Raw genomic sequence first — 20737 nt, forward strand, 5'->3', positions numbered from 1 at the left:
GTTGCATCTTCAGACCCCAGGATAGCCCTTATCCATGGTAGGCACTCAACAAACCTTGTTGAGTAAATGAATCTAAAGCATTTTATTACGAATTTCTATTCAGTTTGAAGGCAACATAATACATTGACCAAGGAGATGAGTTTGAATGTACCGCTTTATGACAGTGGGCAAATTGCTGGAATTGCTTTTATTAGTTTCCTGATGTTGCTGTGACAAATTATTACGAACTTGGTGGCTTAAAACAGTACAAATTTATTCTCTCACGATTCTGGAAGCCACAAGTCCAAAATGAGGCTGGACCATGCTCCGTGTGGGGACTCCGTCTGGGGAGAATCCATTCCTGGCGTCTTCCAGCTCCTGGGGCTGCCCTGGCATTCCTGGGCTGGCGGCTGCATCACTGCACTCTGCCTCCATCTTCCCAGCACCTTCTCCTCCAGGGGTCTGTACGAGAGCTCCTTCAGCCACCGCCTTCTAAGGACACCTGCAGGCATTTGGGGCCCACCCAGATAATGCAGGATGCTCTCATCTCAAGATCCTCAGTTAATGACATCTGCAAACACTCTTTTTCCAAAAAAGGTAAAGTTCATAGGTTCTGGGGATTAGGACAAAGACTTATCGTTTTTGGGGTCACCGTTCAGCTCATTACATTTCTCTAAGGCTTGGTTTTTTCATCTGTAAAATGGACATACTATCCCTTAGAATTATTATGAGGATTAAATGTGACAATACATGTAAATCACTTAACATGGTTCACGGCACATAAAACACTCTCAATATTTGGTAGCTATTAATAGCCGGTATTATTTCATGAGACAGGGAAGTATAACTCCCAACGGCCAAACGGAAAAAGTGATGGAGTCATGTCAGCTCATTCAGACATTTTAGAAAGCATGTCAGTATCAGTATCAATATCAATATCAATCTCTCTGTCTCTCTATTTATTTAATCAGGGCTGGGACCTGAGCTTGGCCCTCTTACCCATGTCATTACATCTGGTACTCAACCTGGGAGACTGGCATTCTCCCCCATCTTACAGATGGAAAAAAAAAAAACAACTAAATTTCCATTTTCAAGAACCTGAGCTAGCCACAGAGCTTAAATATAAACCGAGGACTTCTTGTTCTAAGCCCAGTTCTTTTCAATATTACTCCAGAAAATTAAGGACAGGAATGGAGAAAGTTCCAAGCATCTGTGCCTGGATAAATCACTTGTTAGAATATTCTGGAAAGAGCTGACTACAGGGCAGATTACGCTAGAACTCCAAAACAGGGGTTCTCAAACTTTGCTGCCCATTAGAATCACCTGGAGAGCATTTAAACCCCTCAAATCACAGACTGAACAGAAGAACAATGAAATCAGAACAGCATGGGGAACAGCCCCAGGCGTCAGGATGTTTCAAACTCCCCAGGCGACTCCAGCACAGTGAGGTTGGGAACTGCTGCCCTCTCGGAGTTCTCAAACTCTGGCGGGAGTCAGCCACCTGGGAAGCTGGTAAAACTGCAGAGGCTCAGGGTCCCTTCTCTGCAGGTGATTCTGACACCCACCAAAGTTTGAGGACAACCACTCAGAAGCACCTTTCTGGAGCACAGCAAGCAGGAGAGGACGGAGCACAGCGGGAGCTGAGGCAGAGCCAGACGGCAGAGCACCGCGGATGATTTCTTGTCCCTCCCTCGGCCAGAGGCCTCTAAGTCCAAAAGTCCCTGGAGTCTTTGAGCCAGAGTTGAGTTGACCGAAGCCAAAGGCCCAGGACTCCAAGGCCTTCGATCCCTGTGAGCAGGGCCCCAGTCTGCAAGTTTCTAGAAGTATCTTGGGGCCAAACTCCAAGCCATTTCTGCAGTGGGTGCCCAGGGAGGTTGTCTCAGCAGGCAGCTCTCAGTCCAAACTAAGACACGCGGGCAAGCACAAAGCCAGCCTGGGAGAGTCAAGAAACGCTTTCTCTGCTGCTTCCTGATTATTTACGAGTCCAAGATTGTGCCTAGTCTTTGCCAGGAATTAGCAAAAATGGTACCAAGGGAGGAAGGAACCTGAGACCCATGACAAGAGGCAGATAAACCTCTATCCCCATTCTCAGTGGTAAAAACAGGAGCATCAACACACCCAAGCTGGCTCGATTCCTCCTCTGTCTCAATCGGGTGGTGGTTGCTAGGGGTGGGGAGCTGTCTCTTCACACAGCCAAGGTGGCCATCTGTGGACACCCTAGGGCCTCACCTCTAAGCTGAACACCCACACACAGGAGCACGCGGGGGAGGAGACGGAGGGCTGCGGGGAGGGACTGGGGCCAGAGCTGAAGCTGGGACGACTGGCTGGAAAGACCTCTGAGCGGGGAGGCTGACCCTTCCACGCCAGTGCTAGTGCCCAGTGGCAAACCCCTCCTTTGAACAGGCTTTGAAGGATCAAGACTGACCACAAAGTGTTGGCTTCCCTCGATTTTATGACAGAATTCTGAAGTCCTCATCTCGGAGGTTCCTTTCCCTAAAGTCAACAGACTCGTCAAGTAAAGAGGATTAACAAGAGCCCTGGAGAGAGCAACCCAGCGGAAGAGGAGCTGGTTCCACAGTGCATCCTTCCATGCTGGGCTCCAGGCAAACGGACCAAGAGCTCATTGTTAGCGAGGGACGGGTTAGGCAGACACAGCGGAGCCAGCGGGAAGCCCCCCTGCGTTCCTGCAGGACGGTGTTCTCACTGCTTCCAGGCTGCAACCGGATCTTAGAGGAAAAGGAGACTGATTTTGGATGGTCAGGAAAAGCTTATCTCAGAAAGTGACAATTGTGCCAAGACCTGAAGGAGGGGAAGCAAGAGAAAGAGGATTCTGGGTAGAAGGAACAGCATATCAAAACGCCCTTGGTCAGGGAAGGGCCTGGCTTGGAGAAAGCTACAGGAAGCCAGTGTGGCTGGCACATGGCCCGCAGGGGACAGCAGGCAAGGACACAGGCACTGCTGGCGCATTAGGGCCTGCGTGAATGTGCCCACCTCCGCCCAGAGCCGGGTTTCCTGCCTGGTTCTGCTGGTCCACAGCTGTCCTTTAAACCGCCGCTCTCAAAGTGGAATCTCTCCGTGCTCTGCACTTCTCACCCACAAATCTTTTCCCCCCGGAAGGGAGATTACGCGAAATACTGCCTTTCCCTAGGGGTAACGATCAGATCATGGTCTGTAATGATAATCCGTTGCATGTAAAGCATTTTATACAATTTTAAGCATTATACAAACAGGCGCACAAAATCAGTTCTAGAAAAAGTGCTTTTCATAAAAAAGCAGTTCCTGAGGACTTCAAAGCTGGGATGGAGCTGAGAACAGCTCCTCACGCTGCAAGGAGGACAAAGCTAGATGTACCACTGCTCCAGCTGCTGCTTCATCAGAGCATCTTCAAATAGAAATACAATGCGAGCGACGTGTGTCATTTTAAACCTTTTAGCAGCCACATTACAAAGGGTCAGGTACAGTTAATTTTAATTATATATTTCACCTAACTCAATACATGAAAAATTATCATTTCCACATGTAATTAATATAAAAATTATTAGTAAGATGTTATAAGAGCTTTTTTCCTATTAAGCCCTTGAAATCCAGCTTGTGCGTCACACTTAGACTAATCTCATTTTGGACTGGCCACTTTCATGTGGGGCCAGGGGCTCTGGTACTGGACCATGCGGCCTCGGAGTCTCGCTGGTAAGGCAGCCGGGCCCAGGAGGGATATCTCCATCCCGCAGATGAGAACACTGAGGCCCAGAGCTTAACCGGCAGGTCACTGACCCGGTCGGTGGTGGACCAGAGCTGGGACTAGAATCAAGCTTCCTTGTCAAGAGCTCTTTCCCGGATCATGCTCCCCTCTCCTTGGGCATAAAAAGGTGGGGTGTAGGGGCAAGAGAACTACTAGAAATGAGCACCCATCGGTGCTGGGGACTGTGACGGGGCTTCGATCTCATGTAACCCTTACAACAACCCCCTGCAGTCATTCCACTTCCCCCACTTTCCAGACGAGGTCTCAGAGGCTCCAAGTGCTTGTGTCATTGATGGTGCAGGATGCCATCAGTCCTTTCAAGGAAACGAGGCTCTCAGGATCAGGATGATGTTGCTTAGAGCCCAAACCTGCTGAATGTGGGCTGTCATCCCACACGGCTACCCCAGGAATTCCACCGGAAATTCCTCCAACCAGCTACCAGCTTTGAAGATGGGACACAAGGATGGATAAGCTCTCCTCCTAGTTCCTGGAGGAGGGCTCTCTAACCTGCCAAATGCCAAGGCTCCTAATCCAGTCCAACCCTATCTTGCCCCTTCACCCACTGCCACTGCTCCAAATACAGTTAGGAACACGAGCAAAGAGCTCAGGTACTCCATTCGGACTAGCTGTGAACCAAGCTCCAAGCTACAGGCCAGTCAATACCATTTACATAGACTCTTTATGTGCCAAGGACAAGTCAAGTAACAGAGAGGGGACAAGAGGAAGCAACCACTTCTGGACCAGAGAACCCGGTCGCAGCCCTAGATCATGACGTTCCCAGGCAAGAGGTGGGCCAAGTGGCCGCAGCCAGCCCGTGTCTGTCTATTGTGACTGTGCAAGCAGCCGTCCTATGGCACAACACAAGTGCAACCCACAGATGTGTTTGTTGGCCAGGAAAACCATGTTGGTGATGGACACCAGCGCCTCCACAGGCGAGAAAGGGAGCTCCAAGCCAGAGCAACACAGGGCTCCTGCTCCAAGAGCCGGGCAGCTCACTTCCCGACGACGTGTAAAGTTCCCAAGCTGCGGGGGACGCCAGCTCTCCTTTTAAAAAAAGCAAAGCAGGACAAAAATACCCCCAAATCTAGTCTGTAAGCGCAGGGAACTATTTGCAGTGGGAAGCAGCCCTCGGTATTTTTTTAAGTAGTCAGTTCCCTCCTTTTCTGCTACCTACGGGTGCAATTTCCAGTCCTTTCTCCAAAAGAAACATTTGGCTTTCTATAGAGAACCTCTGAGACCTCATGCGACGGAAAATGGAAGAAGGGGAAAGAGGCCCTCATCACGCCCCACCCCAAACCCTCCCGGGCAGCTGAGGTTGGGCCCCTGTAGATGCATTTATTTTGGGAGGTACTTAGTCCTGAAGCATTTGTCTCAGAAATCACCGCCATGCCCCATCAATGGGAGCTTTCAACAGCTCTTCCCGGGTGGCCTTGTCTCTTTCTAAACTTCATTTCCTGTTGGAAAGGATAAACAGGTAGCTGTTTATTGCCACCGACTAGACTCGTTTCACAGAAATACAGGACCTGAGTGAGGCTGGGGAGCCCTGGTGGGACTGAGGGTGGGACAGAGCAGCTGGGTGAAGAGAAAGGCCCCGAAGCACGCCAGTGGTGGATGTTACTTTACTGCTTCTCCACGGGAGGGGACTTGCCCACGGGAGGACGGATAGGAGCACCAGGGAGACTGTCCTCGGCCGCCATGTTGGACATGCTGGATCCCTGAACTTGGCCCGGAGTACCCGATAGGAATCCTGGCACTGCCACTCACCAGCGGTGCCCCTCAGCCAAATCTTTTAACCCTCATTAGCCTCAAGTGCCCATCTGCTCTACCACACAGGGTGGTGAGAATTCACGGATGCATGCAGCATGCTTAGCAAGAGCCTCACCCCAGTAGGTATTCACACGCAGCAGCTATGAATTGGCATGGATGGCGTTAGAGCCCATACGACTTAACGTCATGGTTTCTACTACACTCAGGCATTGTTGGGCTGTGAGAGCGTGCCAAAAGAGAAGAGAACCCCGACTTTAAAGAGGCAGGCAAATAGATAAAGAGATAATTTCAATACAGCCTGGTAAGTGTTCTGATCAAGATAGACATGGGGTGGTATGGTACCTCACATATGAAATATTTTGGGGTATGGTCAATGGGATTGATGAAAGGATTCATTACTTGTCTCTCTCTCCCTCTAGAACGCAAGGTCCACCAAAGCAGGGATATTGCTTGTTTACTCAGCTCTCGGCCCATTGGGAGCACTGTGGGGAAAGAGGGGGTGAGGGAGGGTTCACGGTGATGCTTAAGTAAAGGCGTCAGCCAGGTGAGGAACGGGGCTCAGGACAATCCAATCAGAGGACAGACAGTGCATGAACAAAGGCAGAGAGACTGGAAGAAAGAGGATGTATCTAGGGAATTAGGGGCAGGTTGTGGAAACAAATGGAGTACAAAGTATGGGTGCAGGGGTAAGACCACGGAGAACCTTGTTTATCAAACTAAGACGGATGGCGCTTGTGTGGGGACCCTGGGTGTGGAAGGCCAGAGCGGGCTGCTGCTGACACAGGCTGATTTAACAGGATCTGAAATCTCTATTCCAACCCTAAAATATGCTCTCCTTCCAGCCTGCCCAAGTACCCATGATGATTTTACTATCAAGCAAAAAAGTCACAACCATATTAACCAAAAACCGCTGTGACTTCTTACTCTCTGATTAGTTTATCAGACTTGCTAGCCAGATCCATTTTCACACCAACCATATGAGGTAGGTACATTTATTATCTCATCTTACCAATGGAAAGAGCAAAGCACACGTGGGCTGAGTGGCTTACCCAAAGTCACAAAGTCTGAAGTAGTGGGTTCAGGATTCAAACTCAGTCCCCTTGGCTCCGCGTCCATTTTCTTAACCACCATATCACCTCAGATCATCTTCCACTTACCATTTCTCTCTTCGCCTCAGCGTAGCCACTATTTAAACCATTTGATGAATTTTTATTTTCTATAACTCTGTTTTTCAATTCTAGAATTTCCATTTAGTTTTTTTTAAATGTCTACTGTTTAATCTTATTACCCTGTACTTGTCCAATAGTTTCTATTCTCTCTTTCACCGTGAAACATTTTAAACATAACTACTCTCTCCAATTGGTCTATTGTCTTTAGTTTCTAACATGTGAATGTCTCCATGCATTTTGTCTGCTGACTCTCACCACTAGTGGCTTTTTCCCCTCTCTTGCATGCACTATCGTATTTAAAAGTAAACTTAACATCAGCAGGAGTTTGCTGCTGTTGCTGCTTTGTGGTTTTGATTTTTTTAAATTTTGTTTTGGTGGGAGAACCACATGCACTGGGATGTTGAGACATTTTTATGACCTGGTTTTAGATTGTCCCCTGTCAGGGTCTCACAGTTTAATCAATTCCAGAGTAAGTTTTTATGTTATCTTCTTGGCTTGTGGCTCGTGCACCACACGAGAAGCACCCCACCCCACACAGCACAGGCTGGGGTTTGATTTCTCACGGGTGATCCCAATGGCCCAGGGTGGTTGACAGAGTTCCATTCCAGATGCCCAGTGGAATTTTCCCTCTTTCACTCTCAGGTCAGTCATTCCTCACTGACAGCCTGTGCAGAGGGTTTGTTTCCTATGGCCTCAGCCCTCATCCCCATGGGACACTGAAACTCTGGCCCTAACAACCACGCACACTCCACGTATTTTCAAAGGACTTTTTGTTCAGCTCCTTCTCACTGATCATTGCTCTGTCATGGAGCTTTCTGTTCATTTCCGGCACCTGGCGACTTCTCCTTTTAGTGTACCAGCCTGGCACTGGATTTTCTTTTTCTCGTTGTATATTTCCACCAGCATCTCTCTGTGACTGGGGGGAGTGTCCTTTGATAGCTCAAGCTATCAAATCGACCAGAAGGTTTTGATTATGCATTTAGATATCAGTCTTCCCCTCTTGGCTCTGGGTTCATGGAGGACAGAGACCTCTGTCTGATTCATCTTTCAATTCTAATTCTTCAAACAACGCCCAGACCAGAGTAAAAAGCAATAAGGATTTGATCAATAAATGAGTTAATCAGCTTTCTCTTTCATTCTAAATGGGAATTAAAGACCATACACTAATTATCTTTAGAGAAATAAGACATCAAGGATCCCTAGAAAGCCATCCATCCTTTCTGGAAGGCCATGCTAAGAAGGGAGTCTGGAGCCTGCCTCAGTCCAGCCTTTTGGCCAGTAGGTTCACTGTTATTAGCATCGCTTCCTTCTTGAAGGGCAGCCACTGCTAATGACAGTGCTGGTTTGGAGGAAACAACGTCTGGCCAGCCAGGCTCCTGACTGATGGCTGTGCTGCCATCTTCCCACGTACGGATCTCCTTCTTTAGTCATAAGTGGAACCTGATCAATAACTTGCAGTGGAGATAATTTTTCTGTTGGCACCATCAGGAGCTTGCCAATTAAATTCACATACTTGAAAGCACCCGGTACAGTGCTCGGCAGAGAGTAGGCACTAAGCTAACTTTTACTGAACTTTATTTCTTCTTTTCCATTAAAAAAAAATCGGCAAATATTTGTTGAAAATCTATCGTCTCCTGGGCACTGTGCTTGGAGCTGGAGATGGAGAGGAACGACATGCAGTCCTCGCTTTAATCCTTAATTAGAAAAAGAATGTCCAAACCAAATTTGACAATAAAAAAAATTATCCTAAATGTCCTTTGATTTCAGGTGAAAAGACACCTCACCCCATCCTGCCACTCACCAATGCCTAAGGAAGCATGAGCAGCACAAGAACCCTGCCTAGGACTGCGTGACGTTCTCTTCCCCCAGAGAGGAAATCAGCTCCCGGTGAATACAGGAGCAGACGAAAGAGAGCTGATCATAAAAGACAATTTTGGCGATGACTTTCCGGCTCCTTGGATCACTGTAATTCCAGGACCTAGAATCATGCCTGAACTAAAGCAGAAACTCAACACAGTTGTTGAATGTGAGTATTTGCACTCATATGTGTGGATGGGGCCCATTCATACATGGCCCTAGATGTGGTGTGCCTTGTCATTCCACACGTATTTGTTGAGGATTTCCTATGAACAAGAGTCTGGGTTAGACTTTCTGATGGATACAGAAGAAAAAAAAAGAACAAGATAGATATGCTACCTACAAGGAACATCCAGGTTTAAGTGAGATAGACAGGTGTGATTTAACATGGAACATGCTCACAGAAGAACAGAGAAAGGGCTATGAGAGTCCCAAAGCAGGAAGCCACTTCCTCCTAAGGGTTAGACAAGATTGGCTGATATAGACTTGATGCTCAGACATGAAGGAGAAGGAATTTGTTGCCCTAGAGAAGGGAGAGAATGGGTGTTGGCAAGGAAGGCAGGGCAATCCGGGCTGGGAGAAGAGCTCAGACAACAGCAGAGGGGCAGGAAGGCACAGGATCTACGAGAAGAAATGGAAACTTGGCTGGAGATGCAGAAAGGGACATAAAGGAGGCCAAAGGGAAATCAGGCTGGAAAGGGAGGCTGAGCCGATCGCAGGGGCTGAGCGTGTCCTGATTTACCACTCTAGGACAGAGGATCTCCACGGGGCAGCCAGTGCTTGCACATGGCGGGGCTTAATCAAGACGACAGCAACCTCATGGCAGGAACCTGTGCCCCACATGCACACAGGAAGCTGCCATCTGTATGCACAGGCAATTACAAACATTCCCGGCCCCCTGCCCTGAACCCTGCAAGCACATCAAATACTCGCTGCAAGAGGTCACCAGCCAACAGCTCGGATCAATCCTGGCTCGGGCAGAATCAAATCCCCTAAATAAGATCCACTAGATGCGGTGTCAGGAAGGTCAGAAACGACCCCACTTCACATCTTGAAGCGTTTTTACCATGTGGAACATTTTAGAGAAGAAGGGAAAGGAAAGAGAGGGGAAAAAACTCTCCAGAAATAATAGAATTCCAAGTAATTAAATGTTAAATGATCACAAGGTAAGCAGGGAATTTATTTTGGCCCCATCTCCTTCTAGAGATGTAAGAAGCAGTCGATTTCAAAGAAGGCCGTGCCAGGATTAAAAACTGAGTCTCATGCCTCCCTCGGCCTCCCCGGCGTGTCCCCACTGGGTACCTTTGTCGAGCTCACTCGAAACGTTCCACGACGAGGTAGGCACTAACTCGGCGGTGACTGACAACTCCGTTTCTGAAAAGAAAAAGAGGGAGGGGGGGAAAGACAGGCGCAATATTAAATAGAGTCGCTTATGGGCTGTTAGAAGCATCACAGGAGATTTCCAAAGGCCCTGACCGCACACCAAACATTATCAAGCGTTAACTCTTCCTTGTCTTCTTAGAAGACCCGTCTTAGACTAATGTCGTCCAGCAGCCTTCCTGTGAAAAAGAAGAACAATGCGGCTCCTGCTGCTGATTTCACCCCAGTTTGTGAATTGACAGCATTTCTAGTAAGAGAGAAACCCACTTCTCTATATTGAAACTTCAAGTCAAGAGAAATGACGGAGAGTCACTTGTGGAACGAAACTTAAAATACAATTTTTTTAAAACCACCATAAAGTAAGGCAAACATGCAAATCGACAATCTATAGGGCATAATACACTGTGAAGATTTAAACCGTTTAATAATATACTGTAATATACAAATGATGTTTTTGTTGTTTTTGAAAACTTAAGCCATGACACTATCCTACTAGCACACGTTTAAAAGATGGCACTAATCTGGCCTTGGGCCATGTCTACACACGTGCGCACACACACGTTCACTGTGTTACAGAACTTCAGCGCTGGGCAGGGTGGTTGAGAGGCCAGAGCCTCAGAGGTTAGACACACGGCACCCGTGCTGTCAACTCCCCGCCGTCAACCCGGTGCACACATCGCTCAGCAGTCATGGCCCTTCTTGTCTACTAAACCTGGGATCCGCCTTAGAGTCTTCTCAGCACGGGGTCTAGGTAGACACTAGGAAGGGACCCGAGTTGGAACACAAGGTGAACTTTGGTAAGTGGGAGAATCGGGTTCAAATGCAGTTCTGTCTGTCGCCCACAGCCTAGCAGCCCACGCTGCCCAGAACTCAAGCCTGTGAAACCTGACTTGTCACCTCCCCTCTCTCCGGCTTCACCTTTCACCTCCACAAGCACACTTTCTGCATGTCCTTATTTACGGGTGGGGACTGTCTGCCACACGGCCACAGGAGCCACACGCCATTGTCAGGGAGCCTCGTCGAGGACGGGATGTCTACCCATCGAGACCCTGCAGAGGCCCACTTCCAGTTCGTCTGCTGGGTGTGCCATCAACCTGCTGCACACGGCAGAGACGGAAGGTTGTTTGGTTTGTGCAGACCTCCTTGGCTCGCCCCTTTCCCTGTCCTCCAAGAGGCAGGACAGGACGCAGACCAACCACACACATCCTCCCACCCCAAATGGCCCCAGTCACCTCCTACATCCTGAGCCCAAACAGCAGTGACTCTTTCAAAGGGACCTGAAGTCAGATGGGTAGGTTGGCAGGGATCCTAAAACACATACAATTCCAAAATATGAAACCAAAAAAAAACTTTACCCAAGTCGGAAAAATGCTTAACACAAAGCACAGTAGAAGGCAGTGCCTCTGTTATCAACCCCTTGTTCTGGGAATGAGGCTTTCATGCAGGTGACTGTGACAGGACGAGCTAATTGTCTACAATTCGGGCCCCTCCACTTATGACTCCGACTGCAGCCCTGTTCTGACACCATGCTCTGCCACCACTGTGGCCCTGTGAATAACGGCCCCTTGTTTGCGGTACTATGGACTTCTGTGGCTCACCTTGTAAGCAGGCCCAAGGAACACCCCACCACCCAGCCTTCAGGGCGCTCAGGGATGGAAGCGCAGCAGCCATGGCGCTCCAGGCAAGGCAGCCAGGGTGGGGGAGAGGCGGGATTAAGGCGGATCTCGGCAGCATTCACGTTCAATATTTTCATAGCTTCACCTTACTGCTGCTCACACTTAGATTGCCAGGAATACAGGTTTCATTTTACAGTATTAATTTTATAGAAAGTTAGCTCTATGTCACTTGGTTTTCCCAACCTGAGCTTGAATTGCTGATTGAATATAATTTGGGACCAACGACAAACGAATAGGTTCTTGGCACCGCCAACAGTGGAACCGGCCCCCCTCCCTGTGTCCCTGGACACTGATTACCACTCGGTTCTTGGGCTACAGCAAAGATCATTTCAATTCACAAGCCAGGAAGTGATTGTGATAGTTCTGAGGAATTTGGTTCTCAGCCTCAAGATCCATTCTTTAGATAACCACATGTTCAGCTTCTCGGATAAAATGATAATAAAAACAGATAAAACACGAATAATCTCCCTGAAAAATATTATCTCCCAAGGCCACATTTTTTAAGAGAACGGGTGATTATTTTATGTGAAACATTTGATATTAGTAACTCCGCCTCACAAAAATGATGTTTAATAAGCTTTTTTTCTGCCTGAAAGGAAGGCTGAGCTTTCAGTGAGAAAAACGGAGCCCGTCTCTGCCTGAGCTCCACTAATGCCGGGTCACCTCTGGCCTCGGCTCTGTGGGATATCCACTGATGGATTCCGCTCCTCGCCCATCCTCCACATCACGGCAAAAGGTGAGATATTTCCAAGTATACTTACTTATTTTTATTTTTTTATTTTTTTGAGGAAGATTAGCCCTGAGCTAACATCTGCCACCAATCCTCTTCTTTTTGCTGAGGAAGACTGGCCCTGAGCTAACATCCATGCCCATCTTCCTCTACTTTATATTGGGACGCCTGCCACAGCATGGCCTACCAAGCAGTGCCATGTCCGCACCCGGGATCCGAACCAGCAAACCCCGGGCCACCGAAGTGGAATGTATGCACTTAACCGCTGTGCCACTGGCCGGCCCCTCCAAGTATATTCAACACCAGACTGGCAACCTGTCTTTGTGTAAAATTACTGTATTAGCAAATTAACATGTGCCATGGAAGACAGTAGGATATTTAATGGAAATACACACCTAGATTAAAATACTAATTTCTGCCACTAATTTTGTGATCCTGAGCAAGTTACTCCCCATCTTTTGACCTCTATTTTCTCATCTGTAAAATGGGGACAATAAAAGTCACCTCACAGGACTGAGGTAAGGATTAAACTAGATAATGGACCAAAACAGTCCTGCACGGTGCCCAGAACAGAGAGGACCCTCAGGATCATTTGTGCCTTCCCCATGTCCCGTGAGGCAGCCTGTAGCCTATCCCTATGTGGACACACTCCAGTGAGGCACACAGCAGCCATCCTTTACGTGGCTGCACCCCAGTTAGCTGCTATGTCAGGGTCTAGGCTCAAAACAATGCATCCGCCAGGCTCTCAGAAAGACTCTAGATGTCACATGACTTACTAATCCACGCCAATCCTTTGATTTTGTGAGGTTTTCCTGAATTGGTCACCAATCCTCTCACAACATAAGTGTTTGTATGTGTTTTTAGCCAATTTAGGCAAATCAGCATGTTTTAGAAAACCCCAGCCCTTATCTCCCCGACCTCTGTCGGAGGGCAAACCCCTGTTCTCCCGATTTGATCAATAGGAGTTATTATCTTTGCAGTCTCACTGATGACTGACTTTTTGGCACCGATTCTGCAAACCATACGGTTTTGGTATTTAAGCCTGAACAGTGGGAGTGTTATTTGGAGAGAAAGAAAAAAAAAATAAGCCTGAATCCTCCTCGTTGATAAAAGCCTGTGCTCTCCGAGAGGATTACTGGTTCATCTCAGCAGTTGGCAGGTAGACTCCCGACGCTCACAGGGTGTGTGAGCTCTTCCAAGAAGCACCCAGCCACGCCACATCCTACATCCTGCTCTGACGACGCCTGAGGCTACACAGGCACAACCCAGATACTCACGAGACTAGTGGCCAGCCCAGTGTGAGGGAACAAGGGGCTACGCCAGTGCCTTTCTTGACCGGTCACTGAGTCCAAGAATGTTATCTCTGGGTGGGCCCTAGAGCCCAAGACTTATTTATCAAACTATGTTCTTTGGATCCCCAGGATTTTGTGGAGGTATCCTTATGGGGGGACACTGGAGGATGTGGGGTATCCTCATGGGTGACACGGGAGGATGTGCGGGTACAGAGGACCAAAGCATAAGGCTCTAGACCCTCCTTGAACAGGAACGACTCTACATTTCTCAGTTTTACATATTCAGGTGATGTGGAAAAGTCTCTAAACAAACATTTTTTAAGCCTCTTATATGGTACAATCTCCTCATTTTACAGATGAAGAAAGTGAGATCCTCAGCAGTCAAGACACTTGGCCAAAGTCACAGAACTTCCAAGATGGAGCCAGGCCTTCAGAATGGCTAAGAAATAAATGCATTCTGCCTTCTCCCTGAGCTCCTTTTTCTTGCGTCTGTGGCCCCCATGACGTAATACCGCTACCCTGAGAGGCTGAGGTCAGAGAGACACACAGGGCACTTTCAGACAGCCAGGGTCAGGCACACACAAGGGGCGCGCTTTCTTCTGTGGTCAAAGAAGGTCCCTGCTTGTGATCACTTGGCGAGGAGGTGGGGGTGCTGACGGCTCCAGTTCTCTGCGTGCAGTGGCATTTAGACGTTATCTGGGGACACTCTGGCCTTGGTCCCTTTCTCTCTCCAGGGCCTCAGTGGAGGAGACGCCCAGAGCCAGGTAAGCCACCTTCACTTAACGGCACCTGTTGGGAAAGTGCCAGTCCGCTCTCCTCGGAGGGGCAGGCGAACCACATTCCCCAACAGCACAAGGGGTCAGGCAGCCTGGGCACTGCTCCGGGCCTGGCTCACAACCCCCTCACCCCCGGGTCCTGAATGGGGGCTGCTCCACTCTGGGGACTCAGCTTACTTACTGGGGAGAGAGGTTGGCACCTCCCTCGCCCGGCAAGGATGTCAGGACTGGGGAATTTCTGTGCTCAGTGTCCACCTGGACCTCAGCACCCTCAGTGACCTCAGCTGTGGACACCTGAAGTAATCTTTGGATGAAGTTATCAGTACAGTCCCAGAGACAGAAGGGGGCGAAATCCTGCCCTTGATCCTGCACAGCCACCCAACCACACTGCCTCTGCTGCACGATGAAATCACGCTCTTAAATATAACCTGTGATGACTTTGTAAACAGCACAATTACTGTGCCTGTGGTAAAGCCATTCATTTGTTGAAGAAAAGCTTTAAATACACCAATATTTGTGGTATTATTCATATTTTTATATAGACAGAGCTGCAAAAGAAGAAGTGGTCCTGGTTTTCTCAGTGTCGGAGGGGCCCTGCCCATGCTCAGAGCGCTCCCCAACAATCCTACGAGGTGGGCACCAGGACCCGCTCCACTGGGGACCCAAGAACCTGAGGCAGAGGCACTCAGGCCCCACGTCCTCAGCTTGATGGGGTGGGGGCGGGAATTATGCCCAAACGCAGAGCGTCCGATGGCAGAGCCAGAGTGTCTCCAAGGGCGGTGAACTGAGCCACGTGCCCGCTGCTCTCCGGCTTAGGCGCCCTTCAGCCCCTGCGGATCCCCGGGACCTCTGAGCTCTGCATAACACCGTTGGAAAACCAGCAGCAGAGGCCGCCTACTCCCCGATCAGTGCTTGGTCCCCTAATTCTAAAACCCGGAAGGGATGGTGAGGACACAAAGGGAGGAGGAGAAATACTTCTTAATTCACACTTAAATGCCTTTTTTTTTCCCATTGGAAATATTATTTCCTTCTTTAAACCTGTTGAATTGATATTACGGATCAGATGTGGTTCTTGTATTTAAAGGAATTATGCTACACCACCATGTAAGCGCCACCATGACACAGAGCGTCACAAAGTGAATAAAAACAGGCTTGAAAACTGTCTTACCCAAAAACTATCCCACTTGGGCTCTCTTCCATGGAACTGTAGAGATTCACTCACTCACTCACTCGTTCAATGCACACATGTCCTAGCACCTTCTATGTGTAAGGACTGGGATGAGAAAGCTTGCCCTGGCCCCGACCTTTCTCAAGAACTTGCAGTCTAGTGGGGGAGGAACACAGGAACACAACTGTGAAAGCATGACCGGGCAACAAGAGAAACAGACAGAAATGGCCTCCCCACCCCACGAGTCATTTCTCCCACCCCGCCCAACCAGGCTGAAAACACCAAGACTGCTGAATAACATATCCCAAGAAAAAACAGAACACATAGCTGAGATGGAAAGAAAAGGACATTCGCAGGTGCCTGAAGGGAGGAGCACAGCGAGCGGAAGCTGATGTGGAGGGTGCCTATAAACAGCCCTCTGGGGCTGGGGCTGCAGTGTCAATGCTCACTCGTAAAACCAAAGACGTGGCCACAGGGAGATCTGAGTCCTTGCCTAAGGCCTTTGCTAGAGCCTGGGATATCACCCCCGTCCATGGGAAGGGGCTGAAACACCTTCCTCAATGGGCCTGGAGAAGCTTCCAGGACCCTTACAGTCCACCCAGGACTTGGGTGGGGTGGGGGAAACAGCTCCACGAGATATCAAAAACGTGCAAAGACCAGGGAGGTCCAATGAACCCTTCACCTAGTTTCCCTCCATGGTTATAGCTTACCGAATCATGGTAAGATATCACAAAACCAGGAAATCAGCATTGTTACAATGTGTGTGTACAGTCTACGTCATTTCATCACATGTGTAGTCTCAGATAACCAGCACCGCAATCGAGACTAAGAACTATGTCACCACCACAAAGATCTCCCTCACGCTGCCCCTTGACAGTGCCACCCATCCCCCTCCTCTCAACCATTCCTAACCCCTGGCAACCACTAATCTGCTCTCCATCTCTATAATTTTGTTGTTTCAAGAATATTAGACAAACAGACTCATACAGTGCCCTGGAGATCCACCCACGTGTTGTGTACGTCAACGGTTTGTTCTTTTTTATTGCTGAGCAGTATTCCATAGGATGGATGTACCACACTTGGTTTAACCATTCACCTCAGACACTTGGTTTCTTCCATTTTCTGTCTATTAAAAATAAAACTGTTATAAACCCACTCACAGCCTTTTATGCTAAATTCTTCATTTCAGTAAGAGGGAAGTTAAATCTAAAAGGAAGGAGTTGCATGCAAGAAGCAATAACAAGCAAATAAATTGGAAAATATGTTGAAAATGTTAAATAAGCCATGACTCTAAAAATAAATATGTAATAAGAGGTACAACAGAGGTAAACAGAGGGTCCCCAGGCAGCACTGAGGGAGAGTACATCCTCCAACTTGGGGAGGGGGACCCCCAAAGGATCAGGGGGTGGGGAAGATGGTTCCAATCTGAGAGGACATTTCCAGCACACAAAGCGAAGCGCAAATCACTCACTGACGCTCATACTCAATTGCACAGTAGCAACTTTTTCCAAGAGGTAAACAGACAATAATTTCAAAATCCAGGGGATTCTAGCTTTTTCATTTTTTTCTTAAAGATGAAAATGACACATCCCAGCTAGTTCCTGGGGAGGCAGGATCTTCTTGGGGCCAGTGAAAAGTCCTAAGAGAACTTCCAAAACATCTTAAGTCTTGCTCTCCCCAAGGAGAAGTTCAAAGGAATGGACCCAAAGTCAGCACTCTCCATTCACCCATGGTGCCTCTAGCCCCAAAGGATGCTTGGTGCGACAAAAGATGTGGTTTATGTGGCTTCAGAACAAGCTGGCAAAGATGGAGGGAAGAGAAGGAGGAAGCACGCTGACCAAGCCTTCAATCAGAAACTGGTCCTATTTCCCTACAGTGGTTTCACATCTCTTCCTTTTGGGTGCTCAAGACACCTGTGATTTCCAATGACACCAACAAACTTCACTCTTGTCTTCTGGTTTCCACTTGACTCCTCTTCCTTATGGGCTTTTCCCCTCAAAAGTGCCTCCTGGTAATGTTTCCTTCTTACTCATCCTGCTGTGCCATCTGTCTTTGTCTTCTGGGGTCAGCCATTTAATTTCCCTCTCTGTATGACCCACGCACACTTTCATTTCATATTCTAGAATCCATTTTTTAATAAAAGTCTATGGCCCTGTAATTGTCTCTGGTCAATTCAAAGTCCCCTGTCACTCAAAAGAAACAAGAGACCCAAAAAGGTTGCTTTCCTAGCTGCAATTCCATGACAGCCTGGAGTTTATTCTCAACTCTTGCAAAACCAATGAAGTCTTAGTTAAGTCCTATACACAACGGGAACAAAGTTAGGTTGTGCTGGGTGTTCCCTAAAGCCATAGTGTGTTAGCATACATTTTGGAAAACTAGACAACCACAAAGGATTTCTGTAAAAACTCCTCACTTTCGTCCGGACTTTGATGTTATTATGCTCATTCATTTGTTCATTGATTCATCCATCCATTCATCCATCTATCCATTCAACAAATATTTATCTGGCACCTGCTCTGTTCCAGGCTAGCTAAGAGCTACCTGAGTGTTGGGCTGTAACGGTGAACAAAAGCAAGACCATTCCTTGCCTCCTGGAGCTCATGTGTGGTAGAGATGTAGAGAAGTAAACAGGCAACTAAAACAGAGTGTGATAAATGCTGGGTAGGGGGTGGAGGTGGGGTGGGGGGTCAAGGCACTTAGCACAGTCTTGGAGGATGCTCTCCAGACCAACGGTTTGGGCTTGGGTTCATGGAGAACCAGATGTTTAGACACAAGGAGCCTATATCATCTAAGTTCCTCCTTTGCATAAAACGAGATTTTTTCTGCAAACAGTGAACACAGAGCTGAGAACTCCACAGTGGGCATGTCTTCACTGGCCTTGATCACCCAGCTCCCCTGGGGGGAGAACTCAGCTGTAACGGGAGTCTTCTGTTAGAATGAGTGAAGGCCTCTCCAGCGTTAGTGACGTGGCTGTAGCCCTGGACACCTGCTACGGTGAGCCTTCAACCAGGACTGGATCTCCTGTGCTTTCATCTGCTTAGCTACGTAAACATCTTCAGGGATGGAGGGCCAGTCTAACCTAAGAGGTTCTAAATTTTCCATTCCTTTTGCCTCTCAAATTCACACTTGGCTCTGGAAAAAGAGAAGATAATAGTCCACGCAACACGGTCCTATGCACAGGTTAAACGGCTCCTGCTCCAGCCGGACTAAGGAGGAAATAGACTATAGGAAATATAATATTTGATGATAAATTTCATCTCCTTGAAACAGTTAAAACTGACATCAATAAAATCTTTCTCGTGTTAGAACCGCAAATAGGATACTTCTGTTTCAAGCTAGGTTTAAATCATGGCAAAACCACCATGCAGTTCAACAGGAAAATAAAATAAATTTGCTAATTCAATGCTATTCAGTTTTTTATTGAAAAGACCAAAAAAAATGGAGTTATTTTAATTTTCTACTTTACAATTTACACTTAATTCTGTGGTCCATGTGTCCCTCAGTCATCAGTGAGTAAGTGCTCGTCCTTTCATTCTGAGTAGACGGTAAACTTCTTAAGGGCAAGGAGCATGTCTCACGTTTCCTTTGCACCCTACCTGTTTTCTACAGGACCCTGGAACAGGAGGCATAGCAGAGGTCTGAACAGTGTGTTGACTTCAGGGTCGGGCATGTTCAAATCCCAGCTCTGTCACATACCAGCTTATGACCTTGGGGAAATTACTTCACAGGTCTAAACCTCAGTTCCTCATTCATGAAGTGGGCATCATAGTAACAACTTTGCAGGACTGTGATGAGGGTTAACTGGGAAAATGTTTGGGATGAGCTCAGTGCCCAGCAAATGGTAAGCCTTCAGCAAAGTAGCAGCTACCACTATTCCATAAAGGTTTTTTTACTTACCAGAGATACAGCTTGAAGGGCATTCAATGCAATGATTCCCAAACCCAGCTGGGGAGCACGTTAAACAAATACAGATTCTTGGACCCCTACCGCTCCACTACTTCATCTCCCTAAGTGAGTCTTACATAACCAGCCGAGTACTGGTCTTCCACAAACCACCAGGTTAGGGAAATGCAAATAATGATAGGCCTGCAGAAAAATGAAAAACATGAAAAGTTCTAAATGCACTGAGAAGTTTAATGTAACTTAAGAATCTAGGGGAAAGCGAGTTGGCAGACTAAAACCTAACTCTTGTTTTTGTCCTAAAATTCCAAAGCGGTCAGCAACCTCCATACTGAGACGGCTCAATGAATACTAACCAAGAACAAAATTGGTACCTCTGGAATGTCTTTCAAAGGCAAGTATTCATGTTTAAAGAAGAACTTGAAGGCTCTCTTAATTGGTTGACCAACAATCTAGCCAATTAGACTTTTAGGAGGAAAATTATCATCCTGTAAAGAGCAGGGCAGTATTGTCTCAACCAGTATCTACGTTCCTCGGGATCTTTAGGGGCCAGGAATTTCATGTTTGTGGAGCTCTCCACCAACTGGGCAAATTGGGCTCACTCTACAGCCGTGCAATCATCCTACTCTAGGCATGGGAGGAGAGAGAAACAAAACCCTTTTCAGCTTTGATTCTCAGCCACTTAGAGCATTTACAAAGGGAAGCCCACTCTGGACGCAGTTGAAAAAGCTATTAAGATTCCAAGCACCTTACAGTAACACAAGTACCTTGTACTTAGGTAGCACTTTTCCTTTCAAGAAAGTCTGTACACAGAACAGACATTAGCTCATGACTCCACATGTGAAGGATCAGGCCCAAGATAATCACAGCTTGGTTGGAGCTGAAGAAACCCAGACTCAGCCAGAGAACTTGCCTGAGGTCCCCGGCATGTCATCACTGCCAGGAGAGCGGATCCACGGCCTCCCCCGCCCCACCCTGGCCTCACGTAGCCTCCCTCTTACAGGCTGATGAAGCCTCTTCCCCAGTTTCAAGGTTTGTTTTTTTCTAATCCCCTCTAGCACGCGGTTAATTCAATCATTTCAAAGTTCCAAAGATTGAGGAGTAAAAATTTTAAAAACAACAATTTTCAGAAAAAAAAGTCTATTGGAAGCATAATTTGTACCTTCTGGCTATCGCTGGAAACCAAGTGTTTAAGTTAATGGGATTGAGGGACTCCCGGATTAGTGGAAATGATTTTAATCAGAGAGGTAAATTGGGGAGGATTACTATCATCCTGCACTATGGGGAGATGGTTTCGCTCCAGC

The 20737-nt window shown here is 47.7% G+C and overlaps 1 protein-coding gene across 6 annotated transcripts in view; it reads right to left on the bottom strand.

The window, feature by feature from the left end:
• Positions 1-20737, bottom strand: part of ROR1 (receptor tyrosine kinase like orphan receptor 1) — a 358789-nt gene that overhangs the window by 143108 nt on the left and 194944 nt on the right. For all 6 annotated transcript variants that reach the window (XM_023641954.2, XM_070267553.1, XM_070267555.1 and 3 more), the window contains one exon: positions 9814-9885. In XM_023641954.2, the coding sequence (XP_023497722.1) occupies positions 9814-9885 (72 nt within the window). The remainder of the gene's footprint in view (positions 1-9813; positions 9886-20737) is intronic.

Source organism: Equus caballus, chromosome 5, assembly GCF_041296265.1.
Source record: "Equus caballus isolate H_3958 breed thoroughbred chromosome 5, TB-T2T, whole genome shotgun sequence".
In the NCBI taxonomy this organism is placed as follows: Eukaryota; Metazoa; Chordata; class Mammalia; order Perissodactyla; family Equidae; genus Equus; species Equus caballus.